The sequence below is a fragment of the Callorhinus ursinus genome, unplaced genomic scaffold, assembly GCF_003265705.2.
Source record: "Callorhinus ursinus isolate GAN/ISIS: 27379988/994484 unplaced genomic scaffold, GSC_fseal_2.0 scaffold54, whole genome shotgun sequence".
Classification (NCBI taxonomy): domain Eukaryota; kingdom Metazoa; phylum Chordata; class Mammalia; order Carnivora; family Otariidae; genus Callorhinus; species Callorhinus ursinus.
The window spans coordinates 8,357,567-8,375,033 of NW_027397116.1; the positions used below are offsets into that span (position 1 = coordinate 8,357,567).

The window sequence follows — 17,467 nt, forward strand, 5'->3', positions numbered from 1 at the left end:
GTGGTATACCACATTTCTTAAGGCAAATCTTCAAAATATCCCAACAGCCAATAACAGACAATGGTAAGAGTGAAATCACCTTATTTTTATATTTTGTTGAATTAATTTTGGCCACTTTAATTCAATTAATGTTTATTGACTATGTTATGAAACAGGGATAATCTAAATGTTGATGGTCCAAAAATGAACAAGCTACTGTGCCTACCCTGAAACAGTTCAACATCTAGAACCTGGAGGAAATCATTGATAAATAAGTGCATATAAATGCATACACTGTGAAAGTTACTTTAACAAAAAGAAAATGTCTGGTGTAGTCTGGGTACAAAGAAATGAGTCATCAATTCTCCATGGAAAATCAGAAAAGGCTTCTCAGAAGAAGTCTCATTCTAAAATTTAAGCCCAATTTTGTTCTTACGTAAATACTTATACCAGTAACTCCCAAGCTGCATGTAAATATGACTGCAGTTAAGTTACAGCATACTGTATAATTCAAATGCTAACATACATAAATTTTATAATATTTACCTTTACAATTAGTTGATACTCTTGTCTCCCTGAGTAACTTCTCCACCATTTTTGAATAATAGTTGCTACTCTATGTAAATTCCTGGGTAAAAAATATATTTATTAGTAAGCTTTCTTGAACGAGATTATTGCTCAAGTTTTTTCTTAGACTGTATTTTCTACAATTCAAGAACTCAAATTCAAAGCCAAATTTTTGTGTACTTTTAAAGGGCAGAGCTATCATTCTGCAATAGAATTAACCATTTCTAGAGGTAGAAAAAGGGGCAGAAATATTCAGTATTCCTTTTGGGCTTATGATTAAACATCCCTAAATTTCAAATATTCTTCAATACTAACTCTTGGAAATATTTTTGAATGTTAAGATTATAAAACAGGTCAAAGGAACACATTGAAAAATAAGCTAGGCAATATTGATGCGAATCACCATTAAGTACTTAGAAATAATTCTTGAGGTCAAGAAACACTTTCTCTTTCATGCTTATATTTCCCAGTCTACCCAAGCTAATGACATGTTAATCTGCTGAATTAAAAAAAATACTCTCTTTGCTGCCATATTCCTAGTTGGTTAGGGGCCAGAAGAGAAACCTCATCTTCCCACTTGGATCTGCAAGTCTGGCTCCCACGAGCTAACAGAAGAACTATACAGTATAATCCCCAGTTCACCATCTGAATGAGTTATTATGTGATAGGCATTTTCCTCCTCCACCTTATCCAGGGCAATTCTTTTCGGAATTGCGAGAGACTGAAGGAAAGTTTGAGCACTGAAGAAAAAGAACAATTAAGATAGGGAGATCAGCTTCAGTCTCTTTATGATCAGGATGGGCAGCATTCTGGTATCATTTGCCCTTATCTATCAACACGCTGGAGAAGACTGGAATAGCTTTCTTTTTGTTTTATTTTGTTTTGTTTTTCCTTTCTTATCATTCATTGCTATTAATAAAGTCCAGTCATTTGTCACATCCTATGGAATTTGAAGAAAAGAATCTAATCAAGTATATTTTTAAAAATTAGAGATATGGTTGATATAGTTTTTCGATATGTAAGAAAAGACCAAAAGAGTTATTTCTTTAAAAAGGACGTCATATAATTTATTAACTACATTATAGGTAAAATAAAAGATTATTTGCAATCAGCACTTACATGAATAAATTACATTTTCTAAGGAGTATATTTTTATGGTGTATCTGATGTTTCCATGACAAAATCATATACCTGATATATGCCCGAACTTGACATCCTCGAAACCAGCTCTGGATTTTAACTGCTGCATCATACTCCTTTTTCCTAAATATATCTACAACACTAAAAAGAAATTTTTTAAAGCATTTCATTAGTGGCTAATATAATTCTAAAGCAAATCAACCTGTTAAAACTTAACCTTTAATTTCTTCCAAAATGATAATTATAATTCAAATGTCATTTTAAATAAAATAAAAATACTAAATAAAGCATTTCAGAAATCATGAGCTATATTTTTAAAATTAACCTTTCTCTGAGAGGCCCTGTGCTTTCAACAGCTTTACTTTTTTTTATTTTTATAATCACCTATTTTGCAACTAATTAATTTACCAGTGATTCTTACAAGGAAATAGAGCAAAATGCATTTTTTTCATTATTTTAAAAACATAATTACTTGAATTTACTATTTGAATGCCACTACACATATCATGCAAGATTAAAATACTTGCATCAGTTAAATGAACTGCCTCTAAGTAAAATGAATTCTCAGAAACTCCATTTAAGTTAAAGCAGGGGCAGGGCCATAGGCTTGTAAAAAGACAAGAAATTCAGTTGTTAGGTTTTACGGACTTACAGCAAAAAAAGGGCTAGTCAAGACAGATCTCCATTTTAATTTTACCAGTCATTACAATTCTCCCTCCCCATCCGTGTTTGATAAAGTGATATTGCTTAAGGCAACTACTATGCACTACAAAGTAATTTCTTTCCTAGAATGCTGGTTGGCACCTAATTAGCACTTTATGTTTGCTGAATGAATAAAGAATGGCTAACCATTTATTTCTTAATTTTTTTTTAATTCCCTCAAAATAGTGTTTCCTTGGACAGGTTATTTTTTTGTTGTCATTATATGCTAGATTAAATATACAGATTTCATTAAATTTATATATATAATTAGAACAAAAACAGAAGGGGGAAAAACCCTCAAACAATAAAATTCTTAAACAATACTATGAAGTTGGCTAAGAGAAAGAAAATAGGATGAGCAGTTAAGCTGTCAGTGGCAAAAAGCTGGAGAAACAAGTGGAAGGATTTTGGTCCTAGATAAGCAGGAAAGAGAGTTACCTGAAAGCCTGACTCTAAAGGACTCACAAAAGCAAAAAGAAAAACAAAAATTATACATCAGTCAGTGATCCAGATGTGAAGAGTAGTGGAGAAAACTCACACAAATCAGTAAGGTTAAGAGGACACTCTAGACAATTAGGAAAAGAAAAGAAAATTCGATTATCACTCTATGTTTGTCCTACGCATACAAAATTATAACAGAGACATGTATAAACTATATTCTTGGTTCAAACGATTGTACTCCAAATGGTAGAGAGAACAGCTTGAAGTCCTTCACTCCACCGAGCCTTCCCTAACTCCCCAGACCACAGTAGGGCTTGCCATTGTACACCCTCTTAGCTCTTCACAATGTTTAACACAGTCATGCATCATGATTGTTTGGTGATGGTCTTTCCACTAAACTTTAAAATCCAAAAATCAGCAATATTATCCATTTTGTCCCACATGCATTCCCAGTGGCTCCAGAAGTAACTGATTCTTCTCCTAACAGTCTTTGTCTTACCAAAGCTGCTTTCTCTTGGGGAATGGCATGCCTCTTATAGACATATTTAATCCCTGTGAAGACTGCCACTCAGAAGCTTCCCTCACTATACCTACTGACAACATTAAAATATTATCTCCATTTGACAGAGGAAGATATTAAGGGAGACAGAAGTGTAGGGATTTGTCCAAGGTCACATCTTAATAAATGTCAGAGCTGAAATTTGATCCTAGATACTCTGGCTCCAAAAGCTGGATTCCAAACCATCACTGCACCTAAAGAAGAAGAGAGGAAGGAAGGATAAAAACAGGAGATGGGAGGAAAGTAAAAGGGGGGGGGGAAGGGGGGGAAGAAAGGAAAAAAATTAAAAGGAAGACTGCATGTAAGCCATTTTCAAATATAATACTAAAATTCTGTCATAAAAGAGCACAAATCTCCTTAAAACAATAAACTGAGACTAAGATGTGAAAAGACATCAACATCTATAGTAAAAAACCAAAAATTTCAGATATACCAAGTATGGGTGAGAATGTAGTGCAATAGGAACTCATAATATTGCTAGTAAGAAATAATTCTGCGTTTAAACACATACAGAAAATTTTCATTTATATAAATGAAAACTCACAAAACTTTAGGACGTTAAATAAGGAAAGAAAAAAGAAGGCCCAATTATAAGAGACAGTATTTTGCAGTGTCATAGAAGTTAATGGGAAGGTAGCAGGAAGGGAGACCATGGTTGAGCAGTACCAAATGCTCTGAAGAAGTCATGAAGACAAGGTCAATGTTTCAAGGAGTTGCAGGGTTAGAGGGAATCTTTTGTTTTTCTTTTAAAATCTTACCCTAGAGAATAAAAAGATATGATTGTGCAAGATATAAAATGTCATTATAGCAAAAACAGAAAAGATACAGTAACACAATATCCAGTAGATCAGGCAATTCAAAGATGACAGAGTGTGAAGAAGGAAAGAATAATTTTATTCAATAAGGCTGATGTGAAGTAAAATTCATGATAATGAGATAAAACAGCTTTTGATGAGTATTTAACCTAACGTTTAATATGATTATAGATCTGTTTCCTTTGTTTTTAATATACTCTATTTAAATTACTGAAAACGCTTGTCTTTCCTACCCCACCAACAGTCAACAAGTGACTACCTTTCAAAACAGGGAGGGGCGCCTGAGTGGCTCAGCAGATTAAGCATCTGCCTTCAGCCTCCATAGGGCTCCCTGCTCAGCGGGGAGTCTGCTTCTCCCTCTGCCCCTCCCCCTGCTCCTGTTCCTTCTCTATAAAATAAATAAATAAATAGGTAAAATCTTTAAAAAAAAAAAAGGAAGAAAAAATATTCAAATAAGATATACAGATACACCTAATTCTTTTAAACTAATGTGTAGCTTGAACCTACACTTTACTTATTACTGTCATTAGAAATGCAGAATAAGCAATCAAATTATCTGTCTTGACTTTGTTTTCTAACTTCTCCTGGTAATAATGCTAACATGTAATACATAGTCAAGAAGAAGATTATCTCTTTTTGGAGCTATGAACACCAATGTATATAAATATAAGCACAGATATAATAATAAGAACTATACATCTTGGGGAGCTTGGGGGGCTCAGTGGTTAAGCGGCTGCCTTCGGCTCAGGTCATGATCCCAGGATCCTGGGATTGAGCCCCGCATCGGGCTCCCTGCTCCACGGAAAGCCTGCTTCTCCCTCTCCCACTCCCTCTGCTTGTGTTCCTCCTCTCGCTATCTCTCTCTCTGTCAAATAAATAAATAAAATCTTTTTTAAAAAAAAGAATTATACACCTTAATTAATGGGAAATGTTTTAAAAATAACTAGTAGTTAACTTACTGCTAAGTTTTAATTTATATGCTGTAATTCGACTCCCATACACATTTCTCTATTGCCCTGTTTTTAACTGCTTAAAAATGAAATTTACAGATACGTGGGTTACCACTGGGATGCTGAATACTCATACAATATGTCATGAACTGCTAGACTTTTTATGTTTAAAATGAAAAATGTGGGTAACACTTTATTTTAATGGTATATTAATTAGTTCCAAATTACAATGAAAATCCTATAGCAGTGAATAAAATATGACATCTACATGAATTTGAAATAAATTTATTATGATCAGTATTATCACAATGAATACTAAATGAATTAATAATGATGAAAGACCAAAAGTATTACCATGAATGTAATAAAACATCGAAAAAAGCTGGAAGTTCGTAGTCACTTCATCATCAACTAGAAATAAGTACTATAACCCTGGATAACACTATATTCATGTGTATCATTAGTGGCTGGAAATTAATTGACAATAAATATAAAATGAAAAAATGTGTAGTTAAAGATCTTTCCAGTAATGTGCAAAAAATACACATTTTACACATCAACATACTGTTTAGTCTGACCTATGTGTACTAGCTATTGAATAAAAACTAGATTAAAAAGCCAATCATCTTTGCTTCTCATTTTCATATGACTTTTAACTACTTTAGATACTAGGAATAAAATTCCAATATTGGCTGCCCTATATTATAAAATATATTAATGTGCTATTATAAAGTATACTGATGTGTAAAATGTTTTTACTTATCACTTCACTAGTAGGGCTCAAGGATGTCAAGCTTCTTAAAGACAGAAATTATGTTTAATCTATACTTGGCGTTTTAATTATCACCCATGTGCCTAATAAGAGGTCAATAACTAGTTGAAAAATAGAACTACATTTTGGAATCTAGAACCCATGTTTTGTTTTCATTAATAGTCCTCATTATTATTATTATTTCACAGCTCAATGAACAATGAGTTATAAATACATATGTATTAGATCATAAAGTAGGAATTGACATGAAGATTTATAATGTATTTGCAAAATGTTTGATTATTTACTTTTCTATATCTTCTTTCTACCTTCTCTTCATTTACTGAACAACTAAGTCCTAAGGATACCTTCTCTTCATTTACTGAACAACTAAGTCCTAAGGAAATTGGCAGTGGGCAAGGAAACCAGGAATCTGTGCAAGAGGGTTGGGAGAGTTGGGAGATGGGCAGTCACAGTGGCTCAGCTAAGCCTGTGTAGGCTAAGATGGGCATCCACATGTAAGGGTGGCCTGGGGTAGGATGTCACAATCTAAGGACAGTGTTCCCGTGGACAGAAGGCCTAACTCTGGGTGTCAAGGAAAGGTGAGGAAAGGTTCCACAAGGATGGGTAGCAGAACAGGGAATAAGAACCCAAGAATGATGGAAAGGGTATCCAAGTTGGTGAACCAGTGATAATTCAGCATGGAGAGATAGAGCCTACACTCCATGAAAAGGGAATCCATAAAAGAGAGAATGGTTATGGTGACAGAAGTTTGGTTACATACAAAAGGACTGATCAAATAAGTGAATATATTAAGGATAATGAGAGCCAGGTTCTGCAGTGTTAGAAAAGGAAAGGGAAATAAACTAGAGTGAATCCTGTGGTGTAGATTTGAAATGGAATTGTCAATGTAAACTCATGGATTTCCATATATACATGGATGGATGAATGGATGGATGGATAAATAAAGTACAGATGTAGACTGCATGCAAATGCATACATACACATCTTTTCTAGCTCTGTCCACTTGAGAGAGCCTGAGAGCAGCATCACCCAATGGCATGGGCATCCACTGAAAGAAGCAAGCGTTCCTTGAAGAAATGGATGACTCCAGAGCTGGGGTGGGAAAAGAAAAAGATGAGCCTGGAACATTTTGTGTGTGTGTCAGAAAACAAGAAAGTATTATGATGATCAGGACACAAAGAAAAGCTTCTAGTGGCTCCCACTGAACAAATCTAGGACAATGCTAGCATGAACATAAGTAATAGAAGTAATGTTAACCCATGGAATAGGAACCTATGAGTCCATAATGGTATGCATAATAAACAAATTGAAAAACTGATGAGGAACAGAATACATACACAGTTTCAAATGACCTGCTTTTTTAAAAATACCTACTAATTACAAAGGGAAAAAAGGAGAACATTACAGGAGAGAAGTCTAGCTGAAATTATCTTAGTCAATGATCCAAATAAATACCATCAGTAATGGGACAAATTAAAATTATGCAGTATCTGGTAGGACGCATTAAAAAGATTACGAAGTCACTTCTGTGGTATTTCTGCCAAAGATACATAACCTGAATTTAATCAAGAAGAAAAAAATCAGACAAACCCAAATCGAGTGAAATTTTACAAAATAATTGATCTGTGATCTTCAAAAGAAGGTTATGAAAATTAAAGAAAGACTGAGAAAATGTTCCATATTAAAGACAACTAAAGAGATAAGATACATGCGATCCTTTTGCTATAAAGAACGTTAATGAAACAATTGGCAAAGCTTGAATGCAGTCTGGAGATTAGATGGCAGAAATGAATCAATGTTAACTTCTTGATTTTGATGGTAGTTGTGGTTATATACTGTCCTTCAGTGTAAAGAATTGGGGGGGGGTTGCAATGGGCTATCAGGTTGAACCCTATCCTCATATGATTTGTGAAAAAAACAAAAACAAAAACAAAAAAACCTCTGTACTGTATTGCAACTTTTGTTAAGTTTCAGATTATTTCAGTATTTTTAAATATATATGTATGTATATATGTGCATGTATGTGTATACACACACAAAAGAATGGCATCTCAAAACTTTTATTCAAATACTTTTAGAACTTAAAATAATTTTGATATTTAAAGTACACTAAACATAGGAAAATGATCATGCATAAAGACATTTGTAATGATAAAGAGGTAAATTTATTATAATAATCCTAAATGAGTATGCACCTAATAATAGTGCTTCAAAATACATGAAACAAAACCTGACAAAATTAAAAGGAGAAAGAACAAATTCACAATAACAGTTGGATATTTCAACATGCCTCTCTGAATAACTGAAAGGACAACTGTACATGAAATCGATAATAATATAGAAGACATAAAATATAATAATAATATAGAAGACAACACGTATCAACCAATTTGATCTAATCAACTTCTATAGACCACTCTACCCAACAATATGTATTTGGAAGGTCTTCAAGTTCACTGATGTTTTATTTGCAGGATTTTAATCTGATATTAAGTCCATCTGAATTTTTTGTTTCAGATCATTTGTTTTGTATCTCTAAAAGTTTCATCTGCTTTTTATTTCCATTTAACTCATGATGCTTATATTTTCCTTTAAGTCCTTAAGCAAGTTTTGAAAGCTATTGAAAACTCATTGTAGGCTAATTCTATCATCTTTTTATTTCTGGGTCTGTTTGTATTAATTGATTTTTTTTCCTCCTAGTTATAGGTCACAGTTTGCTACATTTTTGTCTTACTATTAATTTAGGAATAGATGCTGGACAATATGAATGCTATGCTGTTGAGTTTGAATTTTGCTCAGAAATTACTGCCAGTCATAAAGCTGCAGTAATTGTCTAGATAACCTCATTTGTTTCCTTTTGCCAAGAGACCATAATCATACATTGTTGCATCAAACTGTCTAAAAATAATTTTCCACATATTTTGTTCAGTTTTCTAATTTTTCACAGTGGCAGGCCAAGTTTTTTGTATTCATTATATCTTCGTGACCACTTAATTTATATGTTTAATTTTGTTTCTAAAATAAAATTTTTGTCTCAGAACATTTTTTCCTATTTATTTACTGTTTATTTATAAGTAATACATGAATACCCAGTGCTTAATATAAAATTTTAAACCATACAGAAAAATACAGAGAAAAACTTTAAGATACCATTTCAGCCTTCCTTATCCTCTAATTCTCAGAATCTAAACACTGTAAACAGTTTGTTATCTATGATTTCAGATAGTGTGTCTCTCTGCATATATACATAAAAATTTCACACTAAATGTATTACATATGTTCTATGACCTGTTTTTTAACCTTAATTTGTCTCACAGGTTTTTTTTGTCATTACATATAAAATTTTTCACTTTTAAACTGCTACTTAATATTCCATCATGTATATATGCCTTAATTTATTTAACTAGATTAGTTACAAATACATACAAGGTATTTTCAGGGTTATTTTTTCCTATTAGAAATAATGCTTTAATGAACACCTTTATACATAACCCTATACATAAAATACTTTTGTGCACAAATTGTGTACACAAGAGATTTCTACAAGGTCAACAGATAAAGTGACATGCATTTGAGGCTATTATAAATTGAATTGTTTTTGTAGTTTTAAATTACAATTGCTTGTTGCTATTATATAAAAAGACAATTGATTTTTGTGTTTTGGGTATTGTGTCCTACAGCCTTTCTAAATTCATTTATTTCTAGGTCATTTTTGTAGGTAGCTTAGTTTTCTATGCACACAATCATGTCGTCAGTGTATAAAGTCAATTTTGCTTCTTCCTTTGCAATTTTTACAACTTTAATTTGTCTTGCAACATTTAAAATGAGTAAAGAAAGTATGGAATGTTCAATTAAGGGTTTGAGACAATTTCTATACTAAGAGTTAAGCCCCTCTCTCACATGATACATGCACATAAACTCAATTGCACAGTGAAGAAAAATGTAATAAAACTTTTTAAAAATATTGTTAGTAAATAAAGAAAACTTTCTTATAACCATGGGTTGAGAAAGATCATTCCAAGAGAGGTAAAATCCCCAAAGTCAAAAAAATAGATTGACAACTTTGGCTCCATAAAACTATAAAAACTGAAAGATACTATGGCAAGCAGTACTATAAACTTTAAACATGTAGCACTGTCTTTGGGACTGGGTAATGGGAGAGACTGTGGGGAGTTCTAAGGTTACTGAAGAGACCGGCCTCTAAAATAATTGCTATTATCACATAGGCTGGAAGAGTGGGGAGGAAATTGATATTGCAAGCTGGATAAAGAATGACCTGCATTACGTATTAGCGGGACAATTAGCAAGACTTCAGAAGGTGCAAAATGTATTAATGAAATTTTGAACTTGCACAAGGAGATATTTAGGAAGCAAACTGCAAGTGCCTACTAGATTCCTTTAACTGCATAGAATTAGAGGTATCCCATAAATCTCAGTAACAGTGTTCGACTAGATTTAACTACAAATACTACACGTATAATTGTTCATTATTGTTTCTATTATTTCTCTTCCTCCTCTTCCCCTATCTTTAGATCTTTGTTCTAATTTAATTCTCATTTGATTTCAGAGAGTGCCTTCTTGAATACATTTCCTCAGATAGAGTATATGGATGACGTAACTCTGAGTCTTTATATATCTGAAAATGTCTTTTATCAAAAAAAAAAATGAGTAAGATCTTTGCTGGGTTTAGGTTTTTTAGATATTGCCTTGAATAATCAGTAATTATTGTCCTTTTCTCTTCTAGGTCCCTGTGTCGCACATGAGCCATTCAATGCTTCTCTCTTCCTTGGCAAGTAACTTTATCTTTTCTGTCTTAGATTAGGAGCTTGTAAAATTTTTTTCTGCATCCTTGAAATTTTGCCAGATAATATCTAAGAAGTTGTCTTAAAATAATCCTGTCTGGTGCTCAGAGTCCTTTCCATTCAAAGCCATACTCTTTCTTCAGTTTAGGAATGTTTTCTTTGGTTATTTCTTTATTATTAATTTATCTTTTTCTCACTCCCACTCCCTAATTCTGCAGTGACTGCCATTCACATACTAAATCCCCTGGATTTGTCCTCCATGTTGCTTTCCTAAAGCATTTACATTTCAGTAGTGACTATTTTTAAATTCATTTATTATATTTTTAACTGAAAATATTTTTTAAAAATTGGTTACAGTAACTTTTTCATTTAATTTTATTTCTGTAAAAGTTCTCATTACATTTTTAATAAAGTTTACACCTGTGTAGACCATTAATTCTAACTCTACAGTAGCCATCTGTTCTGGTTTCTTGGCTTAATATTCTTCCATCAAACTAACATTACTTTGAATGGCTTGTGAATTTTTCTCTGTATAAATCTCATTTTCCTTCCCTCATGCAAAGAGGGAATAAATATATAATTTGTAAGAATGTTTAAGAATTAAATGATAGACCCATATGTAGTTCTTTTTCTACAGTCTTCCCCAGCCTTTTTTTTTTTTTTGCAAAATGGGGCCTCACAGGAATTCTTGTGAGAAATATAGATTCTCTCACCGTGAGACCCATTGAATCAGAATCTATATCCTAACAACATTCTTAAGTGATTCTAATGTACATTACAGTTTACAAAGAGCTGATCTAGCCAGTAACACATGGGAAATGACAATAATTTCTTAAAGAAACCACCTGTTTACTTTTTTCATATATTAATATTTTATATGGTTTTTGTCCCCAAAGTTATCAATACCCTGTTGTTGTTTTAATTAGGCAAACTTTGGAATTTTGATTCCTTCATGATCTTTAGAGACTTTATATTGAAAATAATAATAATAATAATAATAACAATGAATGAAATGTAAGGAATGCCAGCCTATTCTCATCACAGACTTTTCATAGCTCTAGTCTCTTCTCCAAGTAACCTCCAATTTGGGGAAAATGTACCCATGCCCAAAGCCAGGAGATGGGGACAAAAGTTGACACTGAAATCTACAGGAAAAAAAAATCATGTCTATTTGCATTTCTACCGCACTTCACCAGCCTTTTTCTAGAACAGCGTTCTTGAGCTCTAAAAATAGAGATTAATACCTTAACTTGCAACACTGTGATAACCAAATGAAGTATTATATGAAAAAGTTCCTAGTATAATTCCCAGCATATAATCAGTGCTCAAGAAATGTTGGTTGTTTCACTTCCTGTTCATCCTTACTCTACCGTAATTCCTTTTTAAATGCCTATATTCCACATTTGGCTGTGAACATCAGGAGGGATGCAGCTTACTTCTTCATATAGGCATATCATGAACATAGGACACATCCTCTAAACGAATGCTCACTAAGTGGGTAAGGTATTTATCTATAATTATAGTAATATAGAGATAATAATTTCTATCTTTAGGAATTTTTAGTAGTTTCCTTAAACCAGGACTAATGATTGATTCAAAGACTCATCTGTGGAATTATTAGACAAAGAATTACTGTGCATCTATCATGAATGAGGAACTATGATAGACGCTAGAGACCTAAACGATAAGCAAAAAACAGGCACTCCCCATTTCAGAGGCACGATAGAGATCTCCAAACAGACTGTAAAATTGAATTTTGATTAAGTACTGTAAGAGATACGCAGTGCTCTAAGAATGTGGTAGGGGAGATAAATGTTAGACTAAGTACAGCTCAGCAAAATCCTGTCTTATCGACATATTTTCCCTTGGTCAGCCATCTCACTACCGTCTACCATTATCTAATTGACTCTTACTGTTTCTCTTAAATTGGAAAATCCCCTGAGGCATCGCTTCCAGAACGCCATGGTCAAAACAAAACTCTTCCCCGAGGGAGAAGTTTGGGTGTAGACAGATGGATAAGGCTACTAGTATCTTCCTTATTCCACTTCTATTAGTTAACATATTGATACTGATTATCTCATCAGAATAGTTTAGATACTGTCCCTTTGGGAAGACAAATGAGTCGTCAGAACAGTTGAGTCAGTATTTGTGAAATAATGGAGGCTCAAATCCCCAGGGAGATGGGACACCCACGAAGCGCACCCAGCTAAGGAGCCTGGGTGATCCGTCAGGCTATTCAAACTTCAACAAGGAGGACACTGGTTTCATCAAACTGTGGGGTGATGATGTCAAAGAAAAACACTTTATTCTACAACTGTATCTATAGTGGGCTGTTTCTTAAATCCTCTCAAACTGGTAACTATGTCTCGGCCCCTCTCCCATCTCTAATCCCCCAGTATGGTAACACTACTTTTTTTAAACTTGTGAGTAAGTTTCAGGCCGACACACGAAGGGGGAAAGTGGGTGGTATTCACTGATTCAGGAACTTTGTTAACAGGAAACTACTGCTGAGGAACACCTGGCTGGGGTGAAGACAGCCCTCCGCGCTGTTCCCCCGTTGACGCCTTACCTGTTCCTGAAGTAGTACTGCTGCGCTACGAACTTCGACCGAGCTTGCAGCCGAACTAACGTGGCCATAGCCTCCCGGCGTCTGCCGGAGCGTGGGTGTTACTATCGGTCTCCCCGGCAACCGGGCTAAACCATAATGCCGGTCCCGGGGGTTCAACTTCTCGTATACTCCATTTTTATTTCCCACCCCGTTTCAGTTTGCAGAATACTAGCAGGAAAATTAAGGAATTTACGCAGGAAAAAGTTCCTGGGATTTGCCTCTCTCTTTTCTGTGAGTAGAAGGAGGAGATTCCAGGCGAGGAAGGCCGTGGGGGGAGAAGAGGGAGTGGTTGCTCCCGACATCCGGTTTCTGCCTCCCGTCTGCTTCCGGAAGCTCTGCTCAAAATGCTGAACTGCTTCTGGAAGTCGCTGGTACTGTGGTAGTTGGAGTCTGTTCTCGGGCCGGAGCCTCGAGGTCAGGCTCCTGGGTGTCGTTAATGTTCGGGGCCGCCGGGCGCCAACCGATCGGAGCTCCAGCCGCCGGGAACAGCTGGTGAGGCTGGCGGCCCTGGGGATGGGAGATCAGGAAAGGGTGTGATGGCCGGAGGCCGCTGGACCTGGAATGGAGGGGGAGGGAGTTGTGATGGATGATCTGAAGACACTTAGGCCTTGCTCTCACTCGTGCCTGGGGTGGAAGCGATTTGAGGAAGGCGTGGAGGTGTGTGCTAAAGATTTGTGAAGGAATACAGTAGATGCTTTCTGATTGCCTAACACTCTACGATATTGTGGGAGTAAAGGTCTCTCTCTAGTTTGAGAGCAGTTCATTTCGTTGATTGTTGACTAGGCTAGGGACAAAAGAATTTCTCTTAATATAGGCCTTATTCCCTCACTTCCCTTTTTTAATTTACTAGATTATACCACGTGTCTTGGAAGATCAAATCCCAGAATTCTAGAGTTCTGGAAGTTTAGTACTGGAAGAGGCCTCCTCAACCCCCCCCCCCCCCCCCCTTTTTTTTTTTTTTGGAAGTGGGCGTGACCTACCTGTTTTCTACTCCTTCAAAGTTCCATTCTAGTTCAAATGAGGTGTGTATGAGTGTTCCCTAAGAACATATAAATGCCAGGATTTATTTGGGGTTTGACTATGTCTGCAGTACCCCATCACCAGTGCCACTTTGGAATAATTGCTTTGACTTTTCAAAGTGCTTTCACAAATTAATGTGTTTTATCTTTATGACAGTGCTGTAACAGGAGATTATCACGAGCACAAGTGAGTTGGCCAAAATTGCCATGCACATTCTGGGGCTAGAAGCTGGGTTTTGGATTTCTATTTGAAAATGTGATGCCAGGCCTATTTTTCCCCAAGACCTTTTCCTCCAGGCATACACAGGACAAGCAGTGAAACAAGCACATTTCCCACTGACAGTGTCAAACAAGAAGCATTGAAAAACGGGTGAACTATGGCTGAAAAAATATATGTCCATTCTTAGATTCTGCAGTGAATGAGACCTTGAGGGATTTTAGTAGTCTGATCTCACAAAGACGTTCTTTGCATCACCTGTCACTAAAAGTGAAAAGAATATCTTGCCTAAACTGTTTTGAATGAGATTAGATTATTCTGTAGAACCTTTTATAATGGGGATAGATTTGGTGATACTTTTAAAATCTCACATTTTCCAGTGAGAAAGCAGGAAGTACTTTTTTAAATGAGCCATATTTTTTTAATGGTGTCCTATGGCATTAGCATAAAATAAAACCCTTCTTACATGTTTAGAATTTTTAGTTTTGACAGTTGTATATACTGTGTAATCACCACGCAAAACAAGATATAGGACACTTCCATTACCCCTGAATTCCCTCTTCAGTAATCTAGTAGGTACCTTTCTTAATGTTTCGCCATTCAATCAATACCTTGTTAAGGGAGCGAGACAAAATGTGCTATATAGATTGGTCTGCTCTTGCTGTAGTGATACTGATGTGTAGGATAGATGGCTATTTAATTAAAAAGTATGACTTCCTCTCTTTCACCTTCTACCCAAATTATAGTTAGGTAACTTCTTATGATACAGAGAAACCGTTCTTCAATTCTCTTAAAGTGCTTATCTTATTTTCAATTATCAGCATAGAATTTATTCTTTCTTACGGCATCAGAGTATAACATAGTGCCTAGCGCTTAATCAGTGCTTCTGAATGAAATTCTTTACCTTCATTGATCAGACATTTACCATACTATGAGTGTATGTTTTATCCCAGTTATGAAATCTCAGTGCCACCAGGGATGCTACTACTGAGTCATTACTTAGTGCCAGGTTTTATGGACATAAATCTCCTGTAAACCTTTTGAGATGGGTGCTATCGTTTTTTTGCATTTTAGAAATGGTGAAACAGGAACAAATATAGTTTAAATAACTAGCCCAAATACCATATTTGCAGCGTGATTCTGGTATATCTAAAAACAATTCTTAACCATCCTGGTATACGTCCTATTTGTCTGACTACGGTACACTATTTCAGGAATATCTAAATTGGAAAGAATATGCCGATTTTTTTAACTCACCTAGAATTCCTGTTACATTGATGTCCCATCTTGACTTCAACTTTTTCTCCAATGTCGAGGTTAGATTTTCAGTTTTTAGGCACCAAATGGGTAAATAATAGATGATTTATCTCTCTTTAACAATTTGTTGAAAGTAGAACTGATACTTTATTTTGTAATTTACTCCTACAGAAGACAAGTTTTATACAATTAAATAACAAAAATCCTATGATTTTTGTGTATGTCAGGAAATGAATATATTTTTTGTGCAAGTTGTTCCTGTAAGTGGTTTATATTATATTTTTACAAAACATAGCTGATAGTGTCTGTCTCCTTTTCCTGCCTCATCATTCACATACAATTTTGAAATTAAGGGCCAAAAAGCATAAGTATTTTGGTAAATTGTAAACCTGCCTTTTAAAACTTGATTAATTTAATGGATAGATCATATTTATAATTTAGATACACTTTTATTACTTTTTACTTTATTAGTGACTTATATTTAAAGTCAATTTCTGGTTTGTTTTTAAGATTCTAAAGGTTGAACTAAATAAATTTTACAATTAAGTCCTTGATGAAAGTACTGAATTATCATTGATAATATGAACTAAACTATTTATTTAAATTCATGTGGTTTGTTTTTAAAAAGAAAAAAACCTTAAGAATAAACTATATTAATTCTGGATCTTTTTTCTTTTTTCTGTAGTTTCATTCCTATTTAGTTACTATTTGGATCTTTAGGTCTGAAAAACTGCATGGTGGTTAATGTGCATTTTTTTAAATAAATGCCTTTTTTCTTTTTTTTTTTTTTGTCATTTTATCTTGAGGTGAATGCAATACTATCAGGTATGTTTGAGTCAGGTTTCTGTTTCAACAATGAGGAATCAAAGCAATGGCCAGTGTGATTTTGGCCAAGGAACTCATTAATATTAGTATAGCTTCTTAGCATTTTTATGAATGTCAAGCTGGAAACTTTTAAACCATCTTTGATGATTTATCCTTTACCACCACATTTACTTAGCTAAAAGATTAAGAGTGCCTGGCTTGTTAATGTGCCAGAAAATTTGAAATCTGGATTGTCTAAATTTTTAGTGAAGTCATACTTTCCTGTTATTCATTCATTCATTTAATCATTCATTGGTCTGTTCATCCAACAGATCTTTTTTTAACATCTGTTCTGTGTCAAGCATTATGCTAGATACTTGTAATAAATATTAAGTTGTCTTCATTCTTATTCTAGAAATTCAGACTATATTATATATTCAATAAATATTGAATAGTTACCATGTATGAGCAATGAATGAGACTCATCTGATACATATTAGAAACTTGCCTAGATGTGCTCTAATATATGCATGTTGACAAGAATTGGAATGAATTATTTTTTAGACGCTAAATTATTTTTGTTTGTTTTAGACTTCGTCTTTATTTCATTTAGGCACCTTCTTATTCAGTAGTTTACATTTCGAAAGTGATTAAAGAAGTTTTGAATGACTCTTGAAGTCGTTAAGTTGAAATCAGAAGAATGTTTCTCAAATTTAAAAAATAAATGAGCTTGCCTTATTAAATCACTATTTGGAAAGTAGAATTAATACTTTTTTCTAAAGCTATGTGTGATTTTTTTTTCCCCCAGATTGCTAGTTAAGGAGGAAAGAAA

The 17,467-nt window shown here is 34.4% G+C and overlaps 2 protein-coding genes across 14 annotated transcripts in view; one reads left to right on the plus strand and one right to left on the minus strand.

Moving 5' to 3' along the window:
- Positions 1–13,439, minus strand: part of SPATA17 (spermatogenesis associated 17) — a 215,146-nt gene extending 201,707 nt beyond the window's left edge. For 5 of the 10 annotated variants that reach the window (XR_012375661.1, XM_073884110.1, XM_073884112.1 and 2 more), the window contains exons 1-3: positions 13,300–13,439; positions 1,738–1,827; positions 526–607 (exon numbers count right to left, since the gene is read on the minus strand). Coding sequence is in view for 8 of the 10 variants with exons in the window: in XM_073884110.1 (XP_073740211.1) it covers positions 526–607; positions 1,738–1,827; positions 13,300–13,367 (240 nt within the window). In the remaining 2 variants the exon portion in view is untranslated. The remainder of the gene's footprint in view (positions 1–525; positions 608–1,737; positions 1,828–13,299) is intronic. The other 5 variants (XR_003212173.2, XM_073884113.1, XM_025892282.2 and 2 more) reach the window with 1 other exon arrangement.
- A 233-nt stretch (positions 13,440–13,672) lies between these two features.
- Positions 13,673–17,467, plus strand: part of GPATCH2 (G-patch domain containing 2) — a 173,202-nt gene continuing 169,407 nt past the window's right edge. For 3 of the 4 annotated variants that reach the window (XM_025892263.2, XM_073884095.1, XM_025892266.2), the window contains exon 1: positions 13,673–13,830. In XM_025892263.2, the coding sequence (XP_025748048.1) occupies positions 13,775–13,830 (56 nt within the window). In that variant the 5' untranslated portion in view covers positions 13,673–13,774. Of the gene's footprint in view, positions 13,831–13,855; positions 13,996–17,467 lie in introns of those variants that run through there. The other variant, XM_025892264.2, reaches the window with a different exon arrangement.